We start from the raw sequence: 22,391 nt of genomic DNA, 5'->3' as shown, positions 1-22,391 counted from the left end.
TTAGAGGTTGATATTGTTTTGCCACACATACCTTTAGGCAGTATTTATCCAGTGGGGTATGTTAAAGAGTGTGTGTTTGTGAGTACATGTCTCTCGTTCATACACAAAGAACTTTGTGAATACAGTGTACATTTCTAATGTGTATTATTGTTTAAAAGTCTTTAAGAAACCTGTATAGAGAAAAATATAATAAATGAGTTTGCTATTTCTCTTGTGGATTGTCGTTACAGAATATTCTCAGTGGTTATTTCTGTTGATACATTATTTGAATGTGTTAATAACATTAGACAATTCGTTTTTGTTGTTTCATTAGAAGGCTAATACAAATTATGCTGTCTAATTGCCTGATCCTTTGGTAGTGGTCGAATAGTAGAATTGGGTTCAATTCCAATTCAAATCAATCAATACAGGAAGTGTTTTGAATAAAAATTGTAAACTTGACAAACTTTTGAAATAATTCGCTTCTCCTCTTCCATTTATTGAGAAATCATTGAGAACACAATTTTTTTTTAAATTGTAATTTCAGTTTAAATTCCTGAATTGAAATGACCCCAATACTGTCCAGAAGCTTATACAGACAGAACCATAACAATGCCAACCAAGACGGGGAAGAGTAAAACACTGTTATGGAAGGAACTGACTCGATTAAAAACCACATCGAGTCAAACCAAATGTAGCTTATTTATCATTATCCTTGTAAAATACATTTCCATAAAATGTGCCAAAATATAACATAAACCTCTGCCTACCTCTCAGGCGGGACAGAAAGACAATCATTTAAAAAGAGACACAAACACAAAATAGTCCAAAGGAAGAACTCATAGATAGCACACCATGTAGAAGTAACCGGAGAAATGCTCTCAGTGGAAGGTGAGGAGAAATGCTCTCGGTGGAAGGTGAGGAGAAATGCTCTCAGTGGAAGGTGAGGAGAAATGCTCTCAGTGGAAGGTGTGGAGAAATGCTCTCAGTGGAAGGTGAGGAGAAATGCTCTCAGTGGAAGGTGTGGAGAAATGCTCTCGGTGGAAGGTGAGGAGAAATGCTCTCAGTGGAAGGTGAGGAGAAATGCTCTCAGTGGAAGGTGTGGAGAAATGCTCTCAGTGGAAGGTGAGGAGAAATGCTCTCAGTGGAAGGTGAGGAGAAATGCTCTCAGTGGAAGGTGAGGAGAAATGCTCTCAGTGGAAGGTGAGGAGAAATGCTCTCAGTGGAAGGTGAGGAGAAATGCTCTCAGTGGAAGGTGAGGAGAAATGCTCTCAGTGGAAGGTGAGGAGAAATGCTCTCAGTGGAAGGTGAGGAGAAATGCTCTCAGTGGAAGGTGAGGAGAAATGCTCTCGGTGGAAGGTGTGGAGAAATGCTCTCAGTGGAAGGTGAGGAGAAATGCTCTCAGTGGAAGGTGAGGAGAAATGCTCTCAGTGGAAGGTGAGGAGAAATGCTCTCGGTGGAAGGTGAGGAGAAATGCTCTCAGTGGAAGGTGAGGAGAAATGCTCTCAGTGGAAGGTGAGGAGAAATGCTCTCAGTGGAAGGTGAGGAGAAATGCTCTCAGTGGAAGGTGAGGAGAAATGCTCTCAGTGGAAGGTGAGGAGAAATGCTCTCAGTGGAACCTGGGGACAGATCGGTTTGCTGTATAGAAGAAGAAGAATCCTGGATGGAGAGCAGTTAAGAGTTAAGTGTCTTGTTCAAGAGTTCAACTAGGGATGGATATGAAGCTAGCCCGATAGTACCGTTCAGACCAGGCTAGTAGGATATGAAGCTAGCCCGATAGTACCGTTCAGACCAGGCTAGCAGGATATGAAGCGAGCAAGCTAGTACCGTTCAGACCAGGCTAGTAGGATATGAAGATAGCCCGCGAGTATCGTTCAGACCTGGCTAGTAGGATATGAAGCGAGCCCGATAGTACCGTACAGACCAGGTTAGTAGGATATGAAGCTAGTCCGCTAATACCATACAGACCATACTAGTAGGATATGAAGCGAGCCCGATAGTACCGTACAGACCAGGCTAGTAGGATATGAAGCTAGTCCGCTAATACCATACAGACCAGGTTAGTAGGATATGAAGATAGCCTGATAGTACCGTACAGACCAGTCTAGTAGGATATGAAGCTAGCCTGCTAGTACTATTCAGATCACACCAGGCCAGTCAAAGTTTGTTCTTAGAAACATTGTATGGTGCATACTTTGGACCCAAATGTTACCCAGGGCAACTAGCCAGTGCCCATCCCTGTGTATAGCTAACTCCTATGGTTGTTGCCATGCTACACAGCACAAACAGGTCTGGGACGGAAGAGCATTGGTAGGCCTACCACATAACACAGTCTAACCTACTAGCTACTAGCACCACCATCGCACACTGACGTACTTCTCAGGTTAACGTATAAAAAAACAGAACTTTATTCCTCGAGGGGAAAATAAACAAGGTAGAAAAAAGGAAGTTGTTGTTGATGGCTTTACAGGCCCTGGTCCTGATCGTGTCCTCTCTTTTTCAGTCTCTTTCTTTCATCATCCTTCGTTCACACATTCGTTTAGTCTGTGAAGCGCTGGCAGGCTTTCTTCCAGCGACAGGCCGTGCACCACTGCTCCTTGTGCTCCACTCCGTAAACCTTACGACACTTCTTAGCCTCCCCTCGTCCCTTCCTACAGGGATGAAACACAAGAAACGTTTTAGCCTCCCCTTGTCCCTTCCTACAGGGATGAAACACAAGAAACGTTTTAGCCTCCCCTCGTCCCTTCCTACAGGGATGAAACACAAGAAACGTTTTAGCCTCCCCTTGTCCCTTCCTACAGGGATGAAACACAAGAAACGTTTTAGCCTCCCCTCGTCCCTTCCTACAGGGATGAAACACAAGAAACGTTTTAGCCTCCCCTCGTCCCTTCCTACAGGGATGAAACACAAGAAACGTTTTAGCCTCCCCTCGTCCCTTCCTACAGGGATGAAACACAAGAAACGATAGTTGAGACAGAGAGGAGAGGAGAGATAGTTGAGACAGAATGGAGAGATAGTTGAGACAGAATGGAGAGATAGTTGAGACAGAATGGAGAGGAGAGATAGTTGAGACAGAATGTAGAGGAGAGAATAGTTGAGACACAGGGGAGAGGAGAGATAGTTGAGACAGAATGGAGAGATAGTTGAGACAGAACGGAGAGGAGAGATAGTTGAGACAGAATGTAGAGGAGAGAATAGTTGAGACACAGGGGAGAGGAGAGATAGTTGAGACAGAGGGGATAGGAGAGAATAGTTGAGACATAGGGGAGAGGAGAGAGGAAAGGTGGAGAGAAGAAAGGAGAGGATAAATGGTGCTGACTAAAGGAGCAGTGAGAGCGTGACGGGGATGAGAGAAAGAAAAAAGGCAGTCATAGGTAGTTCTAACCTGAAGGAGCAGTCATAGGTAGTTCTAACCTGAAGGAGCAGTCATAGGTAGTTCTAACCTGAAGGAGCAGTCATAGGTGGTTCTAACCTGAAGGAGCAGTCATAGGTGGTTCTAACCCGGAAGGAGCAGTCATAGGTGGTTCTAACCTGACGTAGCAGTCATAGGTGGTTCTAACCTGACGTAGCAGTCATAGGTAGTTCTAACCTGAAGGAGCAGTCATAGGTAGTTCTAACCTGAAGGAGCAGTCATAGGTGGTTCTAACCTGAAGGAGCAGTCATAGGTAGTTCTAACCTGAAGGAGCAGTCATAGGTGGTTCTAATCTGAAGGAGCATTCATAGGTGGTTCTAACCTGACGTAGCAGTCATAGGTGGTTCTAACCTGAAGGAGCAGTCATAGGTGGTTCTAACCTGAAGGAGCAGTCATAGGTAGTTCTAACCTGATGGAGCAGTCATAGGTAGTTCTAACCTGAAGGAGCAGTCATAGGTAGTTCTAACCTGAAGGAGTGGTCATAGGTAGTTCTAACCTGATGGAGCAGTCATAGGTAGTTCTAACCTGAAGGAGCAGTCATAGGTAGTTCTAACCTGAAGGAGCAGTCATAGGTAGTTCTAACCTGAAGGAGCAGTCATAGGTGGTTCTAACCCGAAGGAGCAGTCATAGGTGGTTCTAACCTGAAGGAGCAGTCATAGGTGGTTCTAACCCGGAAGGAGCAGTCATAGGTGGTTCTAACCTGAAGGAGCAGTCATAGGTGGTTCTAACCTGACGTAGCAGTCATAGGTGGTTCTAACCTGAAGGAGCAGTCATAGGTGGTTCTAAACTGAAGGAGCAGTCATAGGTAGTTATAACCTGCAGGAGCAGTCATAGGTAGTTCTAACCTGAAGGAGCAGTCATAGGTGGTTCTAACCTGACGTAGCAGTCATAGGTGGTTCTAACCTGAAGGAGCAGTCATAGGTAGTTCTAACTTGAAGGAGCAGTCATAGGTAGTTCTAACTTGAAGGAGCAGTCATAGGTGGTTCTAACCTGAAGGAGCAGTCATAGGTAGTTCTAACCTGAAGGAGCAGTCATAGGTAGTTCTAACCTGAAGGAGCAGTCATAGGTAGTTCTAACCTGAAGGAGCAGTCATAGGTGGTTCTAACCCGAAGGAGCAGTCATAGGTGGTTCTAACCTGAAGGAGCAGTCATAGGTAGTTCTAACCTGAAGGAGCAGTCATAGGTAGTTCTAACCTGAAGGAGCAGTCATAGGTAGTTCTAACCTGAAGGAGCAGTCATAGGTGGTTCTAACCCGAAGGAGCAGTCATAGGTGGTTCTAACCTGAAGGAGCAGTCATAGGTGGTTCTAACCCGGAAGGAGCAGTCATAGGTGGTTCTAACCTGAAGGAGCAGTCATAGGTGGTTCTAACCCGGAAGGAGCAGTCATAGGTGGTTCTAACCTGAAGGAGCAGTCATAGGTGGTTCTAACCTGACGTAGCAGTCATAGGTGGTTCTAACCTGAAGGAGCAGTCATAGGTGGTTCTAAACTGAAGGAGCAGTCATAGGTAGTTCTAACCTGAAGGAGCAGTCATAGGTAGTTCTAACCTGAAGGAGCAGTGAGAGCCCGACGGGGAGGCTGCTCTCAAGATGGTTAGCCTGTTGGTGGCGCTGTTCTGTTGAAGCCACTGCTCTCCCACACTCACAGACCTGCAGCGACCTGTCACCACCTGTAGGGGGCAGGAGAGAAGGAGCAGAGGGGGAAGAGAAAAGCAAGGCATGTCTTAAAAATAATAATAGTAATAAGAAATCATTAAATAGTCACTATTAATAGGCTCACATCCGCCTGTTATCCTACTGATGCTCTGACGTTAACCAGGACATAGATGTTAGCCAGATATCACAAGATATTCTCATTCTGGAGAGACCTGGGAAGGAACGGCTGAGGTTGAGCCTAACCAGGAAGAGGAGAGCAGACGTACCTGGGTGTTGTGATGGCTGTGTTGGTTAGAGACGGTGAGAGGAGGAGGGGTCCAACAACAGGGGGTGGGGCTGCAGGAGGACATGGTCACCTGGAGGGGAGTGCAGGCCTGGAGGACAGGAAGGCAACAACAGGCCAGACATCTCATACATTTATTTGACTGCAATTCTAGTCAAACTCTTTTCAAGATGGCTAGCTGTTGTTTCTAAACACAACGCATAAAACAATTCAACAACGCAACATCACTGCCTTGCCATATAAGACAAGTTGGTTGAAATGAGAAACAGAGAAACCAGCCTAAAACCATAAAAATGAATAAACAATCATGAACTGCAAATGATCTCAACATCCAAAGCACCGAACCTCTGCAGGTCATGGCAGACCCAGTACGCCCTAGAAAGCAGTGGCAATTGTTACTGAGTGGAATATATATGAAATGAAAAAGAGACCAGGGCCACCTACCTGATAGAGATGGTCTGTCTGTATCTGCCAGGAGGAGCTAGGGGCAGACTGGCTGAGAGGTCTGCGCTGGTATGGGGCTGACTCTGGACCTGAGCTGGGCCTGGAGCTCCCTGACCCCGAGGAGGTGATCTGGAGTCCGGAATCTGGATCAGGGCTTAGAGGGGAGCCACAGGATGCCCAGGGGACGTGAGGGGACGAAGCCGGGAGGGTGGCTGGGGGAAGAGAGGAGACGGGAGAGGGGTCTGGGAGAAGAGGGCGGACGGGAGAGGGGTCTGGGGGAGCTTCGCAGGAAATCTTTGTGTAGTAGAAGTCCTCCTCTCTTGGGGACTGCTCCGATCCACTGCTGTAGGTGTGTGCCGGGGTGGGGTGTGTGCCGGGGTGTGGTGTGTGTGTGTGCCGGAGTGGGGTGTGTGTGCGTGCCGGGGTGTGGTGTGTGTGTCCGTCCCGGGGTGTGGTGTGTGTGTGTGCCGGGGTGTGGTGTGTGTGTGTGCCGGGGTGTGGTGTGTGTATGTGCCGGGGTGGGGTGTGTGTATGTGCCGGGGTGTGGTTTGTGCGTGTTCATTTGGAAGGGAGAGACAAAGAGAGGGAGACAGAGTAAGGTAACAATATAATTGGGCTACATGCATGTGTTTCTCTAAACCAGATGGCTGACAGGGAAACTTACCCCAGGTGCATCACACGGACATGTCTCTTCATCCCAACTGAAGACGTGAGCACCTTGCCACAGTTAGGCCACAGACATCTGTACGTTCCTCTGAAAGAACTCTGTGATCAGAGAGAGAGAGAGAGGGGACCGGTAGAGGGAGAGAGAGAGGTAAAGAAAAAGAAAGATGGAAGGGAGAGAAAGAGAGACAGAGAGACAGAGAGAGAGAGAAGAACAAAACAAACCTCATCAGCTACCTCACCGATTCTTCAACTGCCTTTTTCTCTCTCTATCTTCATGGTGACAGCCTCCTCCCCCCTCACCTTTGACCTTGCGGCTGTATGTAGCTCACCCCCCAGCTCCATATGCAGTCCTTCATCTGGGCGGCTGTCCATCTCGGCGACAGAAGGGGACGGAGAGGGACTAACGTTGCCGTGGTCCCAGCTCCAGTAGCCACTGCTGCCGCTGTCCGAAAGCTCCCCGCCCCCACTCTCCATGTCTCCACCCCCACACTCCATGTCTCCGCCCCTACACTCCATGTCTCCGCCCCTACACTCCATGTCTCCGCCCCATGATGATGAACCTAGAGAGACACAGCATGGTGGTCAGTATAGTTACTATATAACCATGTTAGAGAGACAGCATGGTGGTCAGTATAGTTACTATATAACCATGTTAGAGAGACAGAATGGTGGTCAGTACAGTTACTATATAACCATGTTAGAGAGAGGGGGGGGGGTTCTGTTGGTGGTTACTATTTAACCATGTTAGAGAGGGGGGGCTTCTGTTGGTGGTTACTATGTAACCATGTTAGAGAGAGAGGGGGGGCTTCTGTTGGTGGTTACTATGTAACCATGTTAGAGAGAGGGGGGCTTCTGTTGGTGGTTACTATGTAACCATGTTAGAGAGAGAGGGGGCTTCTGTTGGTGGTTACTATGTAACCATGTTAGAGAGAGGGGGGTTTCTGTTGGTGGTTACTATGTAACCATGTTAGAGAGAGGGGGCTTCTGTTGGTGGTTACTATTTAACCATGTTAGAGAGAGGGGGTGGGCTTCTGTTGGTGGTTACTATGTAACCATGTTAGAGAGAGAGGGGGGGCTTCTGTTGGTGGTTACTATTTAACCATGTTAGAGAGAGGGGGTGGGCTTCTGTTGGTGGTTACTATGTAATTATGTTAAAGAGAGGGGGGTGGGCTTCTGTTGGTGGTTACTATGTAATTATGTTAAAGAGAGGGGGTGGGCTTCTGTTGGTGGTTACTATGTAACCATGTTAGAGAGAGGGGGGGCTTCTGTTGGTGGTTACTATTTAACCATGTTAGAGAGAGGGGGGCTTCTGTTGGTGGTTACTATTTAACCATGTTAGAGAGAGGGGGGGGCTTCTGTTGGTGGTTACTATGTAACCATATCAGAGAGAGAGGGGGGGCTTATGTTGGTGGTTACTATTTAACCATGTTAGAGAGAGGGGGGCTTCTGTTGGTGGTTACTATGTAACCATGTTAGAGAGGGGGCTTCTGTTGGTGGTTACTATGTAACCATGTCAGAGAGAGAGGGGGGGGGCTTCTGTTGGTGGTTACTATTTAACCATGTTAGAGAGGGGGGCTTCTGTTGGTGGTTACTATGTAACCATATCAGAGAGAGGGGGGGCTTATGTTGGTGGTTACTATTTAACCATGTTAGAGAGGGGGCTTCTGTTGGTGGTTACTATGTAACCATATCAGAGAGAGAGGGGGGCTTATGTTGGTGGTTACTATTTAACCATGTTAGAGAGAGAGGGGGGGGCTTCTGTTGGTGGTTACTATGTAACCATATCAGAGAGAGAGGGGGGGGGGCTTATTTTGGTGGTTACTATTTAACCATGTTAGAGAGAGAGGGGGGGGGCTTCTGTTGGTGGTTACTATGTAACCATGTTAGAGAGAGAGGGGGGCTTCTGTTGGTGGTTACTATGTAATTATGTTAAAGAGAGGGGGTCTTCTGTTGGTGGTTACTATGTAACCATGTTAGAGAGATGGGGGCTTCTGTTGGTGGTTACTATTTAACCATGTTAGAGAGGGGGGGCTTCTGTTGGTGGTTACTATGTAACCATGTCAGAGAGAGAGGGGGGCTTCTGTTGGTGGTTACTATGTAACCAGGTTAGAGAGGGGGGCTTCTGTTGGTGGTTACTATGTAACCATGTTAGAGAGGGGGGCTTCTGTTGGTGGTTACTATTTAACCATGTTAGAGAGGGGGGGGCTTCTGTTGGTGGTTACTATTTAACCATGTCAGAGAGAGAGGGGGGGGGGCTTCTGTTGGTGGTTACTATGTAACCATGTCAGAGAGAGAGGGGGGCTTCTGTTGGTGGTTACTATGTAACCATGTTAGAGAGGGGGGCTTCTGTTGGTGGTTACTATGTAACCATGTTAGAGAGAGAGGGGGGGGGGGCTTCTGTTGGTGGTTACTATTTAACCATGTCAGAGAGAGAGGGGGGCTTCTGTTGGTGGTTACTATGTAACCATGTTAGAGAGGGGGGCTTCTGTTGGTGGTTACTATTTAACCATGTTAGAGAGAGGGGGGCTTCTGTTGGTGGTTACTATGTAACCATGTTAGAGAGAGAGAGGGGGGCTTCTGTTGGTGGTTACTATGTAACTATGTTAGAGAGAGAGGGGGGGCTTCTGTTAGTGGTTACTATGTAACCATGTTAGAGAGAGAGAGGGGGGCTTCTGTTGGTGGTTACTATGTAACTATGTTGTTAGAGAGAGAGAGGGGGGCTTCTGTTGGTGGTTACTATGTAACTATGTTAGAGAGAGAGAGGGGGCTTCTGTTGGTGGTTACTATGTAACCATGTTAGAGAGAGAGAGGGGGGCTTCTGTTGGTGGTTACTATTTAACCATGTTAGAGAGAGGGGGGGGCTTCTGTTGGTGGTTACTATTTAACCATGTTAGAGAGAGGGGGGGGCTTCTGTTGGTGGTTACTATGTAACCATGTCAGAGAGAGGGGGGCTTCTGTTGGTGGTTACTATGTAACCATGTCAGAGAGAGGGGGCTTCTGTTGGTGGTTAATATGTAACTATGTTAGAGAGAGAGAGGGGGGGCTTCTGTTGGTGGTTACTATGTAACCATGTTAGAGAGAGGGGGGCTTCTGTTGGTGGTTACTATTTAACCATGTTAGAGAGAGGGGGGCTTCTGTTGGTGGTTACTATTTAACCATGTTAGAGAGAGGGGGGGCTTCTGTTGGTGGTTACTATGTAACCATGTTAGAGAGGGGAGGGGGCTTCTGTTGGTGGTTAATATGTAACCATGTTAGAGAGGGGAGGGGGCTTCTGTTGGTGGTTACTATGTAACTATGTTAGAGAGGGGAGGGGGCTTCTGTTGGTGGTTACTATGTAACCATGTTAGAGAGAGGGGGGCTTCTGTTGGTGGTTACTATGTAATTATGTTAAAGAGAGGGAGGGGGGTCTTCTGTTGGTGGTTACTATGTAACTATGTTAGAGAGAGAGGGGGGCTTCTGTTGGTGGTTACTATGTAACTATGTTAGAGAGGGGGGTGGGGGGCTTCTGTTGGTGGTTACTACGTAACTATGTTAGAGAGAGAGGGGGGCTTCTGTTGGTGGTTACTATGTAACCATGTCAGAAAGAGAGGGGGGCCTTCTGTTGGTGGTTACTATGTAACCATGTTAGAGAGAGGGGGGCTTCTGTTGGTGGTTACTATGTAACTATGTTAGAGAGAGAGGGGGGGCTTCTGTTGGTGGTTACTATGTAACCAGGTTAGAGAGGGGGGCTTCTGTTGGTGGTTACTATGTAACCATGTTAGAGAGGGGGGCTTCTGTTGGTGGTTACTATTTAACCATGTTAGAGAGGGGGGGGCTTCTGTTGGTGGTTACTATTTAACCATGTCAGAGAGAGAGGGGGGGGGCTTCTGTTGGTGGTTACTATGTAACCATGTCAGAGAGAGAGGGGGGCTTCTGTTGGTGGTTACTATGTAACCATGTTAGAGAGGGGGGCTTCTGTTGGTGGTTACTATGTAACCATGTTAGAGAGAGAGGGGGGGCTTCTGTTGGTGGTTACTATGTAACCATGTTAGAGAGGGGGGGCTTCTGTTGGTGGTTACTATTTAACCATGTTAGAGAGGGGGGCTTCTGTTGGTGGTTACTATTTAACCATGTCAGAGAGAGGGGGGGCTTCTGTTGGTGGTTACTATTTAACCATGTCAGAGAGAGAGGGGGGCTTCTGTTGGTGGTTACTATGTAACCATGTTAGAGAGGGGGCTTCTGTTGGTGGTTACTATTTAACCATGTTAGAGAGAGGGGGGCTTCTGTTGGTGGTTACTATTTAACCATGTTAGAGAGAGAGGGGGGCTTCTGTTGGTGGTTACTATTTAACCATGTTAGAGAGAGGGGGGCTTCTGTTGGTGGTTACTATGTAACCATGTTAGAGAGAGGGGGGGCTTCTGTTGGTGGTTACTATGTAATTATGTTAAAGAGAGGGGGTCTTCTGTTGGTGGTTACTATTTAACCATGTTAGAGAGAGGAGGGGGCTTCTGTTGGTGGTTACTATGTAACTATGTTAGAGAGAGAGAGGGGGCTTCTGTTGGTGGTTACTATGTAACCATGTTAGAGAGGGGGGCTTCTGTTGGTGGTTACTATGTAACCATGTTAGAGAGAGAGGGGGGGCTTCTGTTGGTGGTTACTATGTAACCATGTTAGAGAGGGGGCTTCTGTTGGTGGTTACTATTTAACCATGTTAGAGAGGGGGGGCTTCTGTTGGTGGTTACTATTTAACCATGTCAGAGAGAGGGGGGGCTTCTGTTGGTGGTTACTATTTAACCATGTCAGAGAGAGAGGGGGGGGGGGGCTTCTGTTGGTGGTTACTATGTAACCATGTTAGAGAGGGGGCTTCTGTTGGTGGTTACTATTTAACCATGTTAGAGAGAGGGGGGCTTCTGTTGGTGGTTACTATTTAACCATGTTAGAGAGAGAGGGGGGGGCTTCTGTTGGTGGTTACTATTTAACCATGTTAGAGAGAGGGGGCTTCTGTTGGTGGTTACTATGTAACCATGTTAGAGAGAGGGGGGGCCTTCTGTTGGTGGTTACTATGTAATTATGTTAAAGAGAGGGGGTCTTCTGTTGGTGGTTACTATTTAACCATGTTAGAGAGAGGAGGGGGCTTCTGTTGGTGGTTACTATGTAACTATGTTAGAGAGAGAGAGGGGGGCTTCTGTTGGTGGTTACTATGTAACTATGTTAGAGAGAGAGAGGGGGGCTTCTGTTGGTGGTTACTATGTAACCATGTTAGATAGAGAGAGGGGGGGCTTCTGTTGGTGGTTACTATGTAACTATGTTAGAGAGAGAGAGGGGGGCTTCTGTTAGTGGTTACTATGTAACCATGTTAGAGAGAGAGGGGGGCTTCTGTTGGTGGTTACTATTTAACCATGTTAGAGAGAGGGGGGCTTCTGTTGGTGGTTACTATTTAACCATGTTAGAGAGAGGGGGGGGGGCTTCTGTTGGTGGTTACTATGTAACCATGTCAGAGAGAGGGGGATTCTGTTGGTGGTTACTATGTAACCATGTCAGAGAGAGGGGGGCTTCTGTTGGTGGTTAATATGTAACTATGTTAGAGAGAGAGAGGGGGGGCTTCTGTTGGTGGTTACTATGTAACCATGTTAGAGAGAGGGGGGGCTTCTGTTGGTGGTTACTATTTAACCATGTTAGAGAGAGGGGGGCTTCTGTTGGTGGTTACTATTTAACCATGTTAGAGAGAGGGGGGCTTCTGTTGGTGGTTACTATTTAACCATGTTAGAGAGAGGGGGGGGCTTCTGTTGGTGGTTACTATGTAACCATGTCAGAGAGAGGGGTTGGGGGCTTCTGTTGGTGGTTAATATGTAACCATGTTAGAGAGGGGAGGGGGCTTCTGTTGGTGGTTACTATGTAACTATGTTAGAGAGGGAGGGGGCTTCTGTTGGTGGTTACTATGTAACCATGTTAGAGAGAGGGGGGCTTCTGTTGGTGGTTACTATGTAATTATGTTAAAGAGAGGGGGGTCTTCTGTTGGTGGTTACTATGTAACTATGTTAGAGAGAGAGGGGGCTTCTGTTGGTGGTTACTATGTAACTATGTTAGAGAGGGGGGTGGGGGCTTCTGTTGGTGGTTACTACGTAACTATGTTAGAGAGAGAGGGGGGCTTCTGTTGGTGGTTACTATGTAACCATGTCAGAAAGAGAGGGGGGGCCTTCTGTTGGTGGTTACTATGTAACCATGTTAGAGAGAGGGGGGGCTTCTGTTGGTGGTTACTATGTAACTATGTTAGAGAGAGAGGGGGGCTTCTGTTGGTGGTTACTATGTAACTATGTTAGAGAGGGGGGCTTCTGTTGGTGGTTACTATGTAACTATGTTAGAGAGAGAGGGGGGGCTTCTGTTGGTGGTTACTATGTAACCATGTTAGAGAGGGGGGCTTCTGTTGGTGGTTACTATGTAACTATGTTAGAGAGAGAGGGGGCTTCTGTTGGTGGTTACTATGTAACTATGTTAGAGAGAGAGGGGGCTTCTGTTGGTGGTTACTATGTAACCATGTCAGAAAGAGAGGGGGGCTTCTGTTGGTGGTTACTATGTAACCATGTTAGAGAGAGGGGGCTTCTGTTGGTGGTTACTATGTAACCATGTCAGAAAGAGAGGGGGGGCTTCTGTTGGTGGTTACTATGTAACCATGTCAGAAAGAGAGGGGGCTTCTGTTGGTGGTTACTATGTAACCATGTTAGAGAGAGGGGGGGGGCTTCTGTTGGTGGTTACTATTTAACCATGTTAGAGAGAGGGGGGGCTTCTGTTGGTGGTTACTATATAACCATGTTAGAGAGAGGGGGGGCTTCTGTTGGTGGTTACTATGTAACCATGTTAGAGAGAGGGGGGGCTTCTGTTGGTGGTTACTATATAACCATGTTAGAGAGAGAGGGGGGCTTCTGTTGGTGGTTACTATGTAACTATGTTAGAGAGAGAGGGGGGGGGGGCTTCTGTTGGTGGTTACTATGTAACCATGTCAGAAAGAGAGGGGGCTTCTGTTGGTGGTTACTATGTAACCATGTTAGAGAGAGGGGGGCTTCTGTTGGTGGTTACTATGTAACCATGTTAGAGAGAGGGGGGCTTCTGTTGGTGGTTACTATGTAACCATGTTAGAGAGAGGGGGGGCTTCTGTTGGTGGTTACTATGTAACTATGTTAGAGAGAGAGGGGGGCTTCTGTTGGTGGTTACTATGTAACTATGTTAGAGAGGGGGCTTCTGTTGGTGGTTACTATGTAACTATGTTAGAGAGAGAGGGGGGCTTCTGTTGGTGGTTACTATTTAACCATGTTAGAGAGAGAGGGGGGGGCTTCTGTTGGTGGTTACTATGTAACCATGTTAGAGAGGGGAGGGGGCTTCTGTTGGTGGTTACTATGTAACTATGTTAGAGAGAGAGGGGGGCTTCTGTTGGTGGTTACTATGTAACTATGTTAGAGAGGGGGGTGGGGGGCTTCTGTTGGTGGTTACTATGTAACTATGTTAGAGAGAGAGGGGGGCTTCTGTTGGTGGTTACTATGTAACCATGTCAGAAAGAGAGGGGGGCTTCTGTTGGTGGTTACTATGTAACCATGTTAGAGAGAGGGGGGTCTTCTGTTGGTGGTTACTATTTAACCATGTTAGAGAGAGAGGGGGCTTCTGTTGGTGGTTACTATTTAACCATGTTAGAGAGAGAGGGGGGCTTCTGTTGGTGGTTACTATGTAACCATGTTAGAGAGAGGGGGGCTTGTGTTGGTGGTTACTATGTAACCATGTTAGAGAGGGGGGCTTCTGTTGGTGGTTACTATTTAACCATGTTAGAGAGAGGGGGGCTTCTGTTGGTGGTTACTATTTAACCATGTCAGAGAGAGAGGGGGGCTTCTGTTGGTGGTTACTATGTAACCATGTTAGAGAGAGGGGGGCTTCTGTTGGTGGTTACTATGTAACCATGTTAGAGAGGGGGGCTTCTGTTGGTGGTTACTATTTAACCATGTTAGAGAGAGAGGGGGGCTTCTGTTGGTGGTTACTATGTAACTATGTTAGAGAGGGGGGCTTCTGTTGGTGGTTACTATTTAACCATGTTAGAGAGAGGGGGGGCTTCTGTTGGTGGTTACTATGTAACCATGTTAGAGAGGGGGGGGGCTTCTGTTGGTGGTTACTATTTAACCATGTTAGAGAGAGGGGGGCTTCTGTTGGTGGTTACTATGTAACCATGTTAGAGAGAGGGGGGCTTGTGTTGGTGGTTACTATGTAACCATGTTAGAGAGGGGGCTTCTGTTGGTGGTTACTATTTAACCATGTTAGAGAGAGGGGGGGGGCTTCTGTTGGTGGTTACTATGTAACCATGTCAGAGAGAGGGGGGGCTTCTGTTGGTGGTTACTATGTAACCATGTTAGAGAGAGGGGGTGGGGCTTCTGTTGGTGGTTACTATGTAACCATGTCAGAGAGAGAGGGGGGCAGCTGTTGGTGGTTACTATGTAACCATGGTAGCGAGGGGGAGGGCTTCTGTTGGTGGTTACTATATAACCATGTTAGAGAGAGGGAGGGGGCTTCTGTTGGTGGTTACTATGTAACCATGTTAGAGAGATGGGGGGCTTCTGTTGGTGGTTACTATGTAACCATGTTAGAGAGGGGGGCTTCTGTTGGTGGTTACTATGTAACCATGTTAGAGAAAGGGGGGCTTCTGTTGGTGGTTACTATGTAACCATGTTAGAGAGAGGGGGACTTCTGTTGGTGGTTACTATGTAACCATGTTAGAGAGAGGGGGGACTTCTGTTGGTGGTTACTATGTAACCATGTTTGAGAGAGGGGGGGCTTCTGTTGGTGGTTACTATGTAACCATGTTAGAGAGGGGGGGGCTTCTGTTGGTGGTTACTATTTAACTATGTTAGAGAGAGGGGGGCTTCTGTTGGTGGTTACTATTTAACCATGTTAGAGAGAGGGGGCTTCTGTTGGTGGTTACTATTTAACCATGTTAGAGAGGGGAGGGGGCTTCTGTTGGTGGTTACTATTTAACCATGTTAGAGAGAGGGGGGCTTCTGTTGGTGGTTACTATGTAACCATGTTAGAGAGGGGGGGCTTCTGTTGGTGGTTACTATTTAACCATGTTAGAGAGAGGGGGGGCTTCTGTTTGTGGTTACTATTTAACCATGTTAGATAGAGGGGGGGGCTTCTGTTGGTGGTTACTATTTAACCATGTAGAGAGAGGGGGGGGGCTTCTGTTGGAACCCTCAGCTTTTCCATGTATTTGAAATATTCCAGAGCTAGCACACCTGATTTCAATTGTCAACTGTCAAGCCCTTGATTAGGTGAATCAGGTGAGCTGGTTCAGGGCTACAACCACTGTCATAAAAGGTTCCAATTCCAGGGAGACTAGGGTAGGTTGGGCACCTCAAAGATTCAATGTGTCATTGGAACCCTTGGTTGCAATTGGTTCTCTGTGTGTTTGCCTCACTGTGTCACGCCCCTGACCTTAGAGAGCCGTTTTATTTCTCGATTTGGTTAGGTCAGGGTGTGATTTGGGGTGGGCATTCTATGTTGTTTGTTTCTATGTTTTGGCCGGGTATGGCTCTCAATCAGGGACAGCTGTCTATCGTTGTCTCTGATTGGGAATCATACTCAGGGCAGCCTTTTTTCCTTTTGGTAGTTGTGGGTAGTTGTCTTCGTTTGTGTGTACAGCCTTACTGAGCTTCACGTTCGTTTTGCTGTATTATTGTTTTGTTGGCGACATTTGCATAAAGTAAGAATGTACGCTCACCACGCTGCACCTTGGTCCATTCCATACGACGATCGTGACACACTGACTTACCTGGTACTGGGTCAGTGTGTGTGTGAGTGAGTGAGTGAGTGAGTGAGTGAGTGAGTGAGTGAGTGAGAAAAAAAAAGAAGAGCAAGATGGTTCTGATTTATTGACTAACCTGGTAGAGAGTCATTCTGACTCTGAGGAGAGCTCTGGACCACAGGGCTGCAGGACAGACTGGTCAGAACCATGGCTGCCATGATCTCATCCATCTCCACCGACCCTGGGCTCCAGAAACTGAGGAGGGGGGGGGGGGGGCAATAATTACAAGATGGATTTAGTCTTGGGGCAACGATCACAATCTTCAACTCAACAGACAACTTAAAGAAGAGGAGCAGATTAAGAATGGAGACTCCATTGAGGAGTATCAAATCAAATCAAATCAAATTTATTTATATAGCCCTTCGTACATCAGCTGATATCTCAAAGTGCTGTACAGAAACCCAGCCTAAAACCCCAAACAGCAAGCAATGCAGGTGTAGAAGCACGGTGGCTAGGAAAAACTCCCTAGAAAAGCCAAAACCTAGGAAGAAACCTAGAGAGGAACCAGGCTATGTGGGGTGGCCAGTCCTCTTCTGGCTGTGCCGGGTAGAGATTATAACAGAACATGGCCAAGATGTTCAAATGTTCATAAATGACCAGCATGGTCGAATAATAATAAGGCAGAACAGTTGAAACTGGAGCAGCAGCACGGCCAGGTGGACTGGGGACAGCAAGGAGTCATCATGTCAAGTAGTCCTGGGGCATGGTCCTAGGGCCGCGGTTCAGTTGAAACTGGAGCAGCAGCACGGCCAGGTGGACTGGGGACAGCAAGGAGTCATCATGTCAGGTAGTCCTGGGGCATGGTCCTAGGGCTCAGGTCCTCCGAGAGAGAGAAGGAGAGAATTAGAGAACGCACACTTAGATTCACACAGGACACCGAATTGGACAGGAGAAGTACTCCAGATATAACAAACTGACCCCAGCCCCCGACACATAAACTACTGCAGCATAAATACTGAAGGCTGAGACAGGAGGGGTCAGGAGACACTGTGGCCCCACCCGAGGACACCCCGGACAGGGCCAAACAGGAAGGATATAACCCCACCCACTATGCCAAAGCACAGCCCCCACACCACTGGAGGGATATCTTCAACCACCAACTTACCATCCTGAGACAAAGCTGAGTATAGCCCGCAAAGATCTCCGCCACGGCACAACCCAAGGGGGGGGCGCCAACCCAGACAGGATGACCACATCAGTGAATCAACCCACTCAGGTGACGCACCCCCTCAGGGACGGCATGAGAGAGCCCCAGCAAGCCAGTGACTCAGCCCCTGTAATAGGGTTAGAGGCAGAGAATCCCAGTGGAAAGAGGGGAACCGGCCAGGCAGAGACAGCAAGGGTGGTTCGTTGCTCCAGAGCCTTTCCGTTCACCTTCCCACTCCTGGGCCAGACTACACTCAATCATATGACCCACTGAAGAGATGAGTCTTCAGTAAAGACTTAAAGGTTGAGACCGAGTTTGCGTCTCTGACATGGGTAGGCAGACCGTTCCATAAAAATGGAGCTCTATAGGAGAAAGCCCTGCCTCCAGCTGTTTGCTTAGAAATTCTAGGGACAATTAGGAGGCCTGCGTCTTGTGACCGTAGCGTACGTGTAGGTATGTACGGCAGGACCAAATCAGAGAGATAGGTAGGAGCAAGCCCATGCAATGCTTTGTAGGTTAGCAGTAAAACCTTGAAATCAGCCCTTGCTTTGACAGGAAGCCAGTGTAGGGAGGCTAGCACTGGAGTAATATGATCAAATTTTTTGGTTCTAGTCAGGATTCTAGCAGCCGTATTTAGCACTAACTGAAGTTTATTTAGTGCTTTATCCGGGTAGCCGGAAAGTAGAGCATTGCAGTAGTCTAACCTAGAAGTGACAAAAGCATGGATTAATTTTTCTGCATCATTTTTGGACAGAAAGTTTCTGATTTTTGCAATGTTACGTAGATGGAAAAAGCTGTCCTTGAAATGGTCTTGATATGTTCTTCAAAAGAGAGATCAGGGTCCAGAGTAACGCCGAGGTCCTTCACAGTTTTATTTGAGATGACTGTACAACCATTAAGATTAATTGTCAGATTCAACAGAAGATCTCTTTGTTTCTTGGGACCTAGAACAAGCATCTCTGTTTTATCCGAGTTTAAAAGTAGAAAGTTTGCTGCCATCCACTTCCTTATGTCTGAAACACATGCTTCTAGCGAGGGCAATTTTGGGGCTTCACCATGTTTCATTGAAATGTACAGCTGTGTATCATCCGCATAGCAGTGAAAGTTAACATTATGTTTTCGAATAACATCCCCAAGAGGTAAAATATATAGTGAAAACAACAGCGGTCCTAAAACGGAACCTTGAGGAACACCGAAATTTACAGTTGATTTGTCAGAGGACAAACCATCCACAGAGACAAACTGATATCTTTCCGACAGATAAGATCTAAACCAGGCCAGAACTTGACCGTGTAGACCAATTTGGGTTTCCAATCTCTCCAAAAGAATGTGGTGATCGATGGTATCAAAAGCAGCACTAAGATAACAGTTGATGTTGTAAGGTGGTGTGAAAAGATGAAGAACAGCTTTAGGCTGAAGGATGCCCACAGCGAGGGAGCTTACCTGTAAGGGGCAGACACAGGGCAGGAGGGTATTGTGGGAGTTGTAGTCTGCTGGGGAGCCAAGGGGTGGGTCCAGACCCTCTCAATCCTCCCCTGGGTCACCAAGACTGGGCCCTGATGGTTCCTATCCATGATTTTCCTATGACTGTTCCTCTCTGTCAAGTTAGGGGCTTCCTGCCCACAGCACTGCATGTACACCTGCAGACAGAGACAGAGGTGCAACACTGATATGATATGGGCGAGATGCAGAGATGGAGGCACAGTTGAGACAATGACACCTGTACAGTAAAACTCTGACAATACTTTTAGATGCCCACAAAATATTGAAATTGAATGATGGATTCCTTCTTCCTATCTCTGCTTGTATGGGTCCACTTACCAGTGTCTCCCGTGTCTCTGCCCCAGGCTGCCTGGTGTCTGTGGGTCTTACTGCTGTAGAGGGACATGACTGTGGTCCTGAAGAAGAGATCCTGTCCTCTGGTCTCTTGGTTGCCATGGTGCTGCTGGTAGAGGCTGGAGGAGCTCAGAATAAATAATAACATCTAAGATACATCATGAAGTTCTATTAGAATAAAAGTTATGCTATTCTAGAACCATAGAACAAAAAGTTATGCTATTCTAGAACCATAGAACAAAAAGTTATGCTATTCTAGAACCATAGAATAAAAGTTATGCTATTCTAGAACCTTAGAATAAAAGTTATGCTATTCTAGAACCATAGAACAAAAGGTATGCTATTCTAGAACCATAGAACAAAAGCCATCTCTTCATTGGAAGGAAAGCAGCAAATGTTTTTTTTGTGTGCATATAAATATTATGTAATGTTTTGGAATGTAAATCACAGCACAAAATGTTTTACTTCAATCATTACTGGTAATTACATGTTTATCGGCACCTGCATGTGTAATTACACTTTCCATCCAACAAAGGAGTGATGTTGCGAAAATTCCTAAAAGTCAACCACACAACCAATGACATCATCCTGTACCGAGAGTGTTGTTTTTTTAAGATCACACACCCCTCTCTGTCTAACTGACAGAGAGGTAGCAAGTGTGCAGTGTGTGTGGACTCCTGAGTGGCTTTTAGTGGAGCACAATATCCCATTTCTGTGTAACCTAACGTTTATGATTTTAAAACATAGACTTGTTTTAAACTGCATTATTTGGGGACTGTGCCGATAGGCTAGTAAAGACCCTGGAGGTATAGTCATCTAGTCCAATAGGCGCTCACATCCACTAGTAAACAGCCCTACTGTGGAGGAGACGGGCGCTCATTGGCTGAGAGCTTCTTTCCAGGCTACACACCCCTTTCTGACAACGTGTTCGGACACGAGTTTCGGCCGGAGCGTTGGAGATGGTGATGGGAATATAGTCATATGCGCTTAATGTTTAATAAAAAGTAGTATAATTTCCCTGAGAATATTGCCATTTTCGTATTAGTCCGAAGCCATGTGTTGTAATAGTGAAAAGAAAATAGAGAAATCTCAAAACAACACCGATGAACTCAATGAAAACATCTATCCTACCCGGCAACCCAGAACGATTAGGAAATCCCCCTCATTACAAACATGCCCAAACATGTATAAAAAAAGCAAACCCATCACTAACGTTATTAATATTTTCTAAACATTACTATCCTATTTAATAATAAAACATGATGATATTTACCGTTAGAGCGATCGAGATTCTTGTGTCCAGTTTGGAGAGTGAATGAAAGTCGGCGTCTCCACCGGGTCTGCCTTGATGACTACCAGTGGAAGGGTGGCTGGATGGGGAACGGATTGCAGGATGCGCTCTGTGCGGATGTGGTTACGTGCGCGCGTATGGTGGAGCTGTGCGGAGAGCGACAGCTGGCCACAGCGCGAGATATCAGACTGCACAAGGGCAGATCTGGGTGATAGGTTACGAGATCAAAATGAAACCCTCGGCGCACAGACACAGACAGACGGAGGGAGAACTGCGCCAGAGAAAATAGGCTACATGAAACACAATGACCAGAGATTTTTACTTCTTCAGATTTTTTTTGATGCGTGTTTTCAATGTGCAGATAGTTTTGTTCAAATATAAATGTTCATAATTGGTTTCCCCCTCTCATTCTCGCAATTCGGAAAATAAACAAACATAAACAAAACATATGAGCTGAAAACACATTCAATGACTAAAATTTTAACATTTGTCATAATCTTCTTCTTCTTTTTTTTTTTTTACAACAGACCAGTAGACAATGTAAATGCATCTCTCATCAGTATAGGCCTAAACCTCCCTATTTTGCACCTTAAAATATGTTGTATATGTTTAATGTGATGTTAGCCTACATGACAATACCATACAGTGTGTGTGTGTGGGGGGGGGGGGGGGGGGGGTAACCTCCCCCACACATTTATCCAAGAAGAAAGTTGAAGCTCATCTACTGCATTACTATACAATTTAAAAACTCTAAAATGCAATTTGGAGAACAGCAAAAACAAGCAAAATTTACACCAGCCATTAAAACGTTGGTTGCTGTAGCTTCAATCACCTCAGTGGATCTTATGCCATGTTACTGTGATATCTGAGTGAGAGGAACTAACAAAATGAGTGGGTGCCTGGTTGGTAATTAGGCCATGAACACCCTGGCAGGTCGACACTGATTCACCCTGGCTAGACTAAGGAGACTCATTTACCAATTAACATGTTTTTGTTGTTGAACTGACATGGTCTAATTGAATGACTGTCAGTAGCTAGTGTTCCATCCAATTGGTGACAGATTTTCATGTAAATATGCTGCGCTGAACAAAAAATATAAAACACAACATGTAAAGTGTTGGTCCCATGTTTCATGAGCTGAAATAAGAGATACCAGAAATGTTCCACAGGCACAAAAAGCTTATTTCTCTCAAATTTGTTTACTTCCTTGTTAGTGAGCATTTCACTTTTGTCAAGATAATCCATCCACTTGACAGGTGTGGCATATTAAGAAGCTGATTAAACAGCATGATCATTATACAGGTGCGCCTTGTGCTGCGGGACAATAAAAGGCCACTCTACAATTTGCACTTTCGTCACACAATACAATGCCACAGATGTCTCAAGTTGAGGGAAAATGCAATCTGCATGCTGACTGCAGGAATGTCCGCCAGAGCTGTTTACAGATCATTTTATGTTAATTTCTCTACCATAAGCCGTCTCCAAAGTCATTTTAGAGAATTTGTCAGTACGTCCAACTGGCCTCACAACCACAGACCACGTGTAACCGTGGCAGCCAAAGACTTCCACGTGTCTTCTTCACCTGCGTGATCGTCTAAGGGTGGAGGGCGTGGTGCTGTGGAATATTTCTGTCCCTTTTGTGTGGAAAAACTTTTCTGATTGGCTGGGCCTGGCTCCCCAGTGTATAGACCTAATGAATTTATTTCAATTTATTTCAATTGACTGATTGCCTTATACAGTGGGGCAAAAAAGTATTTAGTCAGCCACCAATTGTGCAAGTTCTCCCACTTAAAAAGATGAGAGAGGCCTGTAATTTTCATCATAGGTACACTTCAACTATGACAGAAAAAATGAGAAAAAAATCCAGA

General features: G+C 46.4%; 1 protein-coding gene across 1 annotated transcript; it reads right to left on the bottom strand.

Moving 5' to 3' along the window:
• Window positions 1-446: 446 nt before the first annotated feature.
• On the bottom strand, window positions 447-20,711 carry znf395b (zinc finger protein 395b). The gene is made up of 10 exons (XM_064991692.1): window positions 20,506-20,711; window positions 19,218-19,351; window positions 18,840-19,036; window positions 16,326-16,444; window positions 6,736-6,995; window positions 6,434-6,534; window positions 5,770-6,112; window positions 5,309-5,416; window positions 4,935-5,056; window positions 447-2,630 (listed from the first exon to the last, which is right to left on the bottom strand). Exons 2-10 carry the CDS (start codon window positions 19,332-19,334, stop codon window positions 2,519-2,521), a joined length of 1,479 nt encoding a protein of 492 aa, XP_064847764.1. The 5' UTR covers window positions 19,335-19,351; window positions 20,506-20,711; the 3' UTR covers window positions 447-2,518.
• Between the last annotated feature and the right edge of the window lie 1,680 nt (window positions 20,712-22,391).

This window comes from Oncorhynchus masou, chromosome 16 (genome assembly GCF_036934945.1).
Source record: "Oncorhynchus masou masou isolate Uvic2021 chromosome 16, UVic_Omas_1.1, whole genome shotgun sequence".
Taxonomy (NCBI): Eukaryota; Metazoa; Chordata; class Actinopteri; order Salmoniformes; family Salmonidae; genus Oncorhynchus; species Oncorhynchus masou.
The sequence above is the reverse complement of the archived record's forward strand: the minus strand, read 5'-3'. Positions and strand labels throughout refer to the sequence as shown.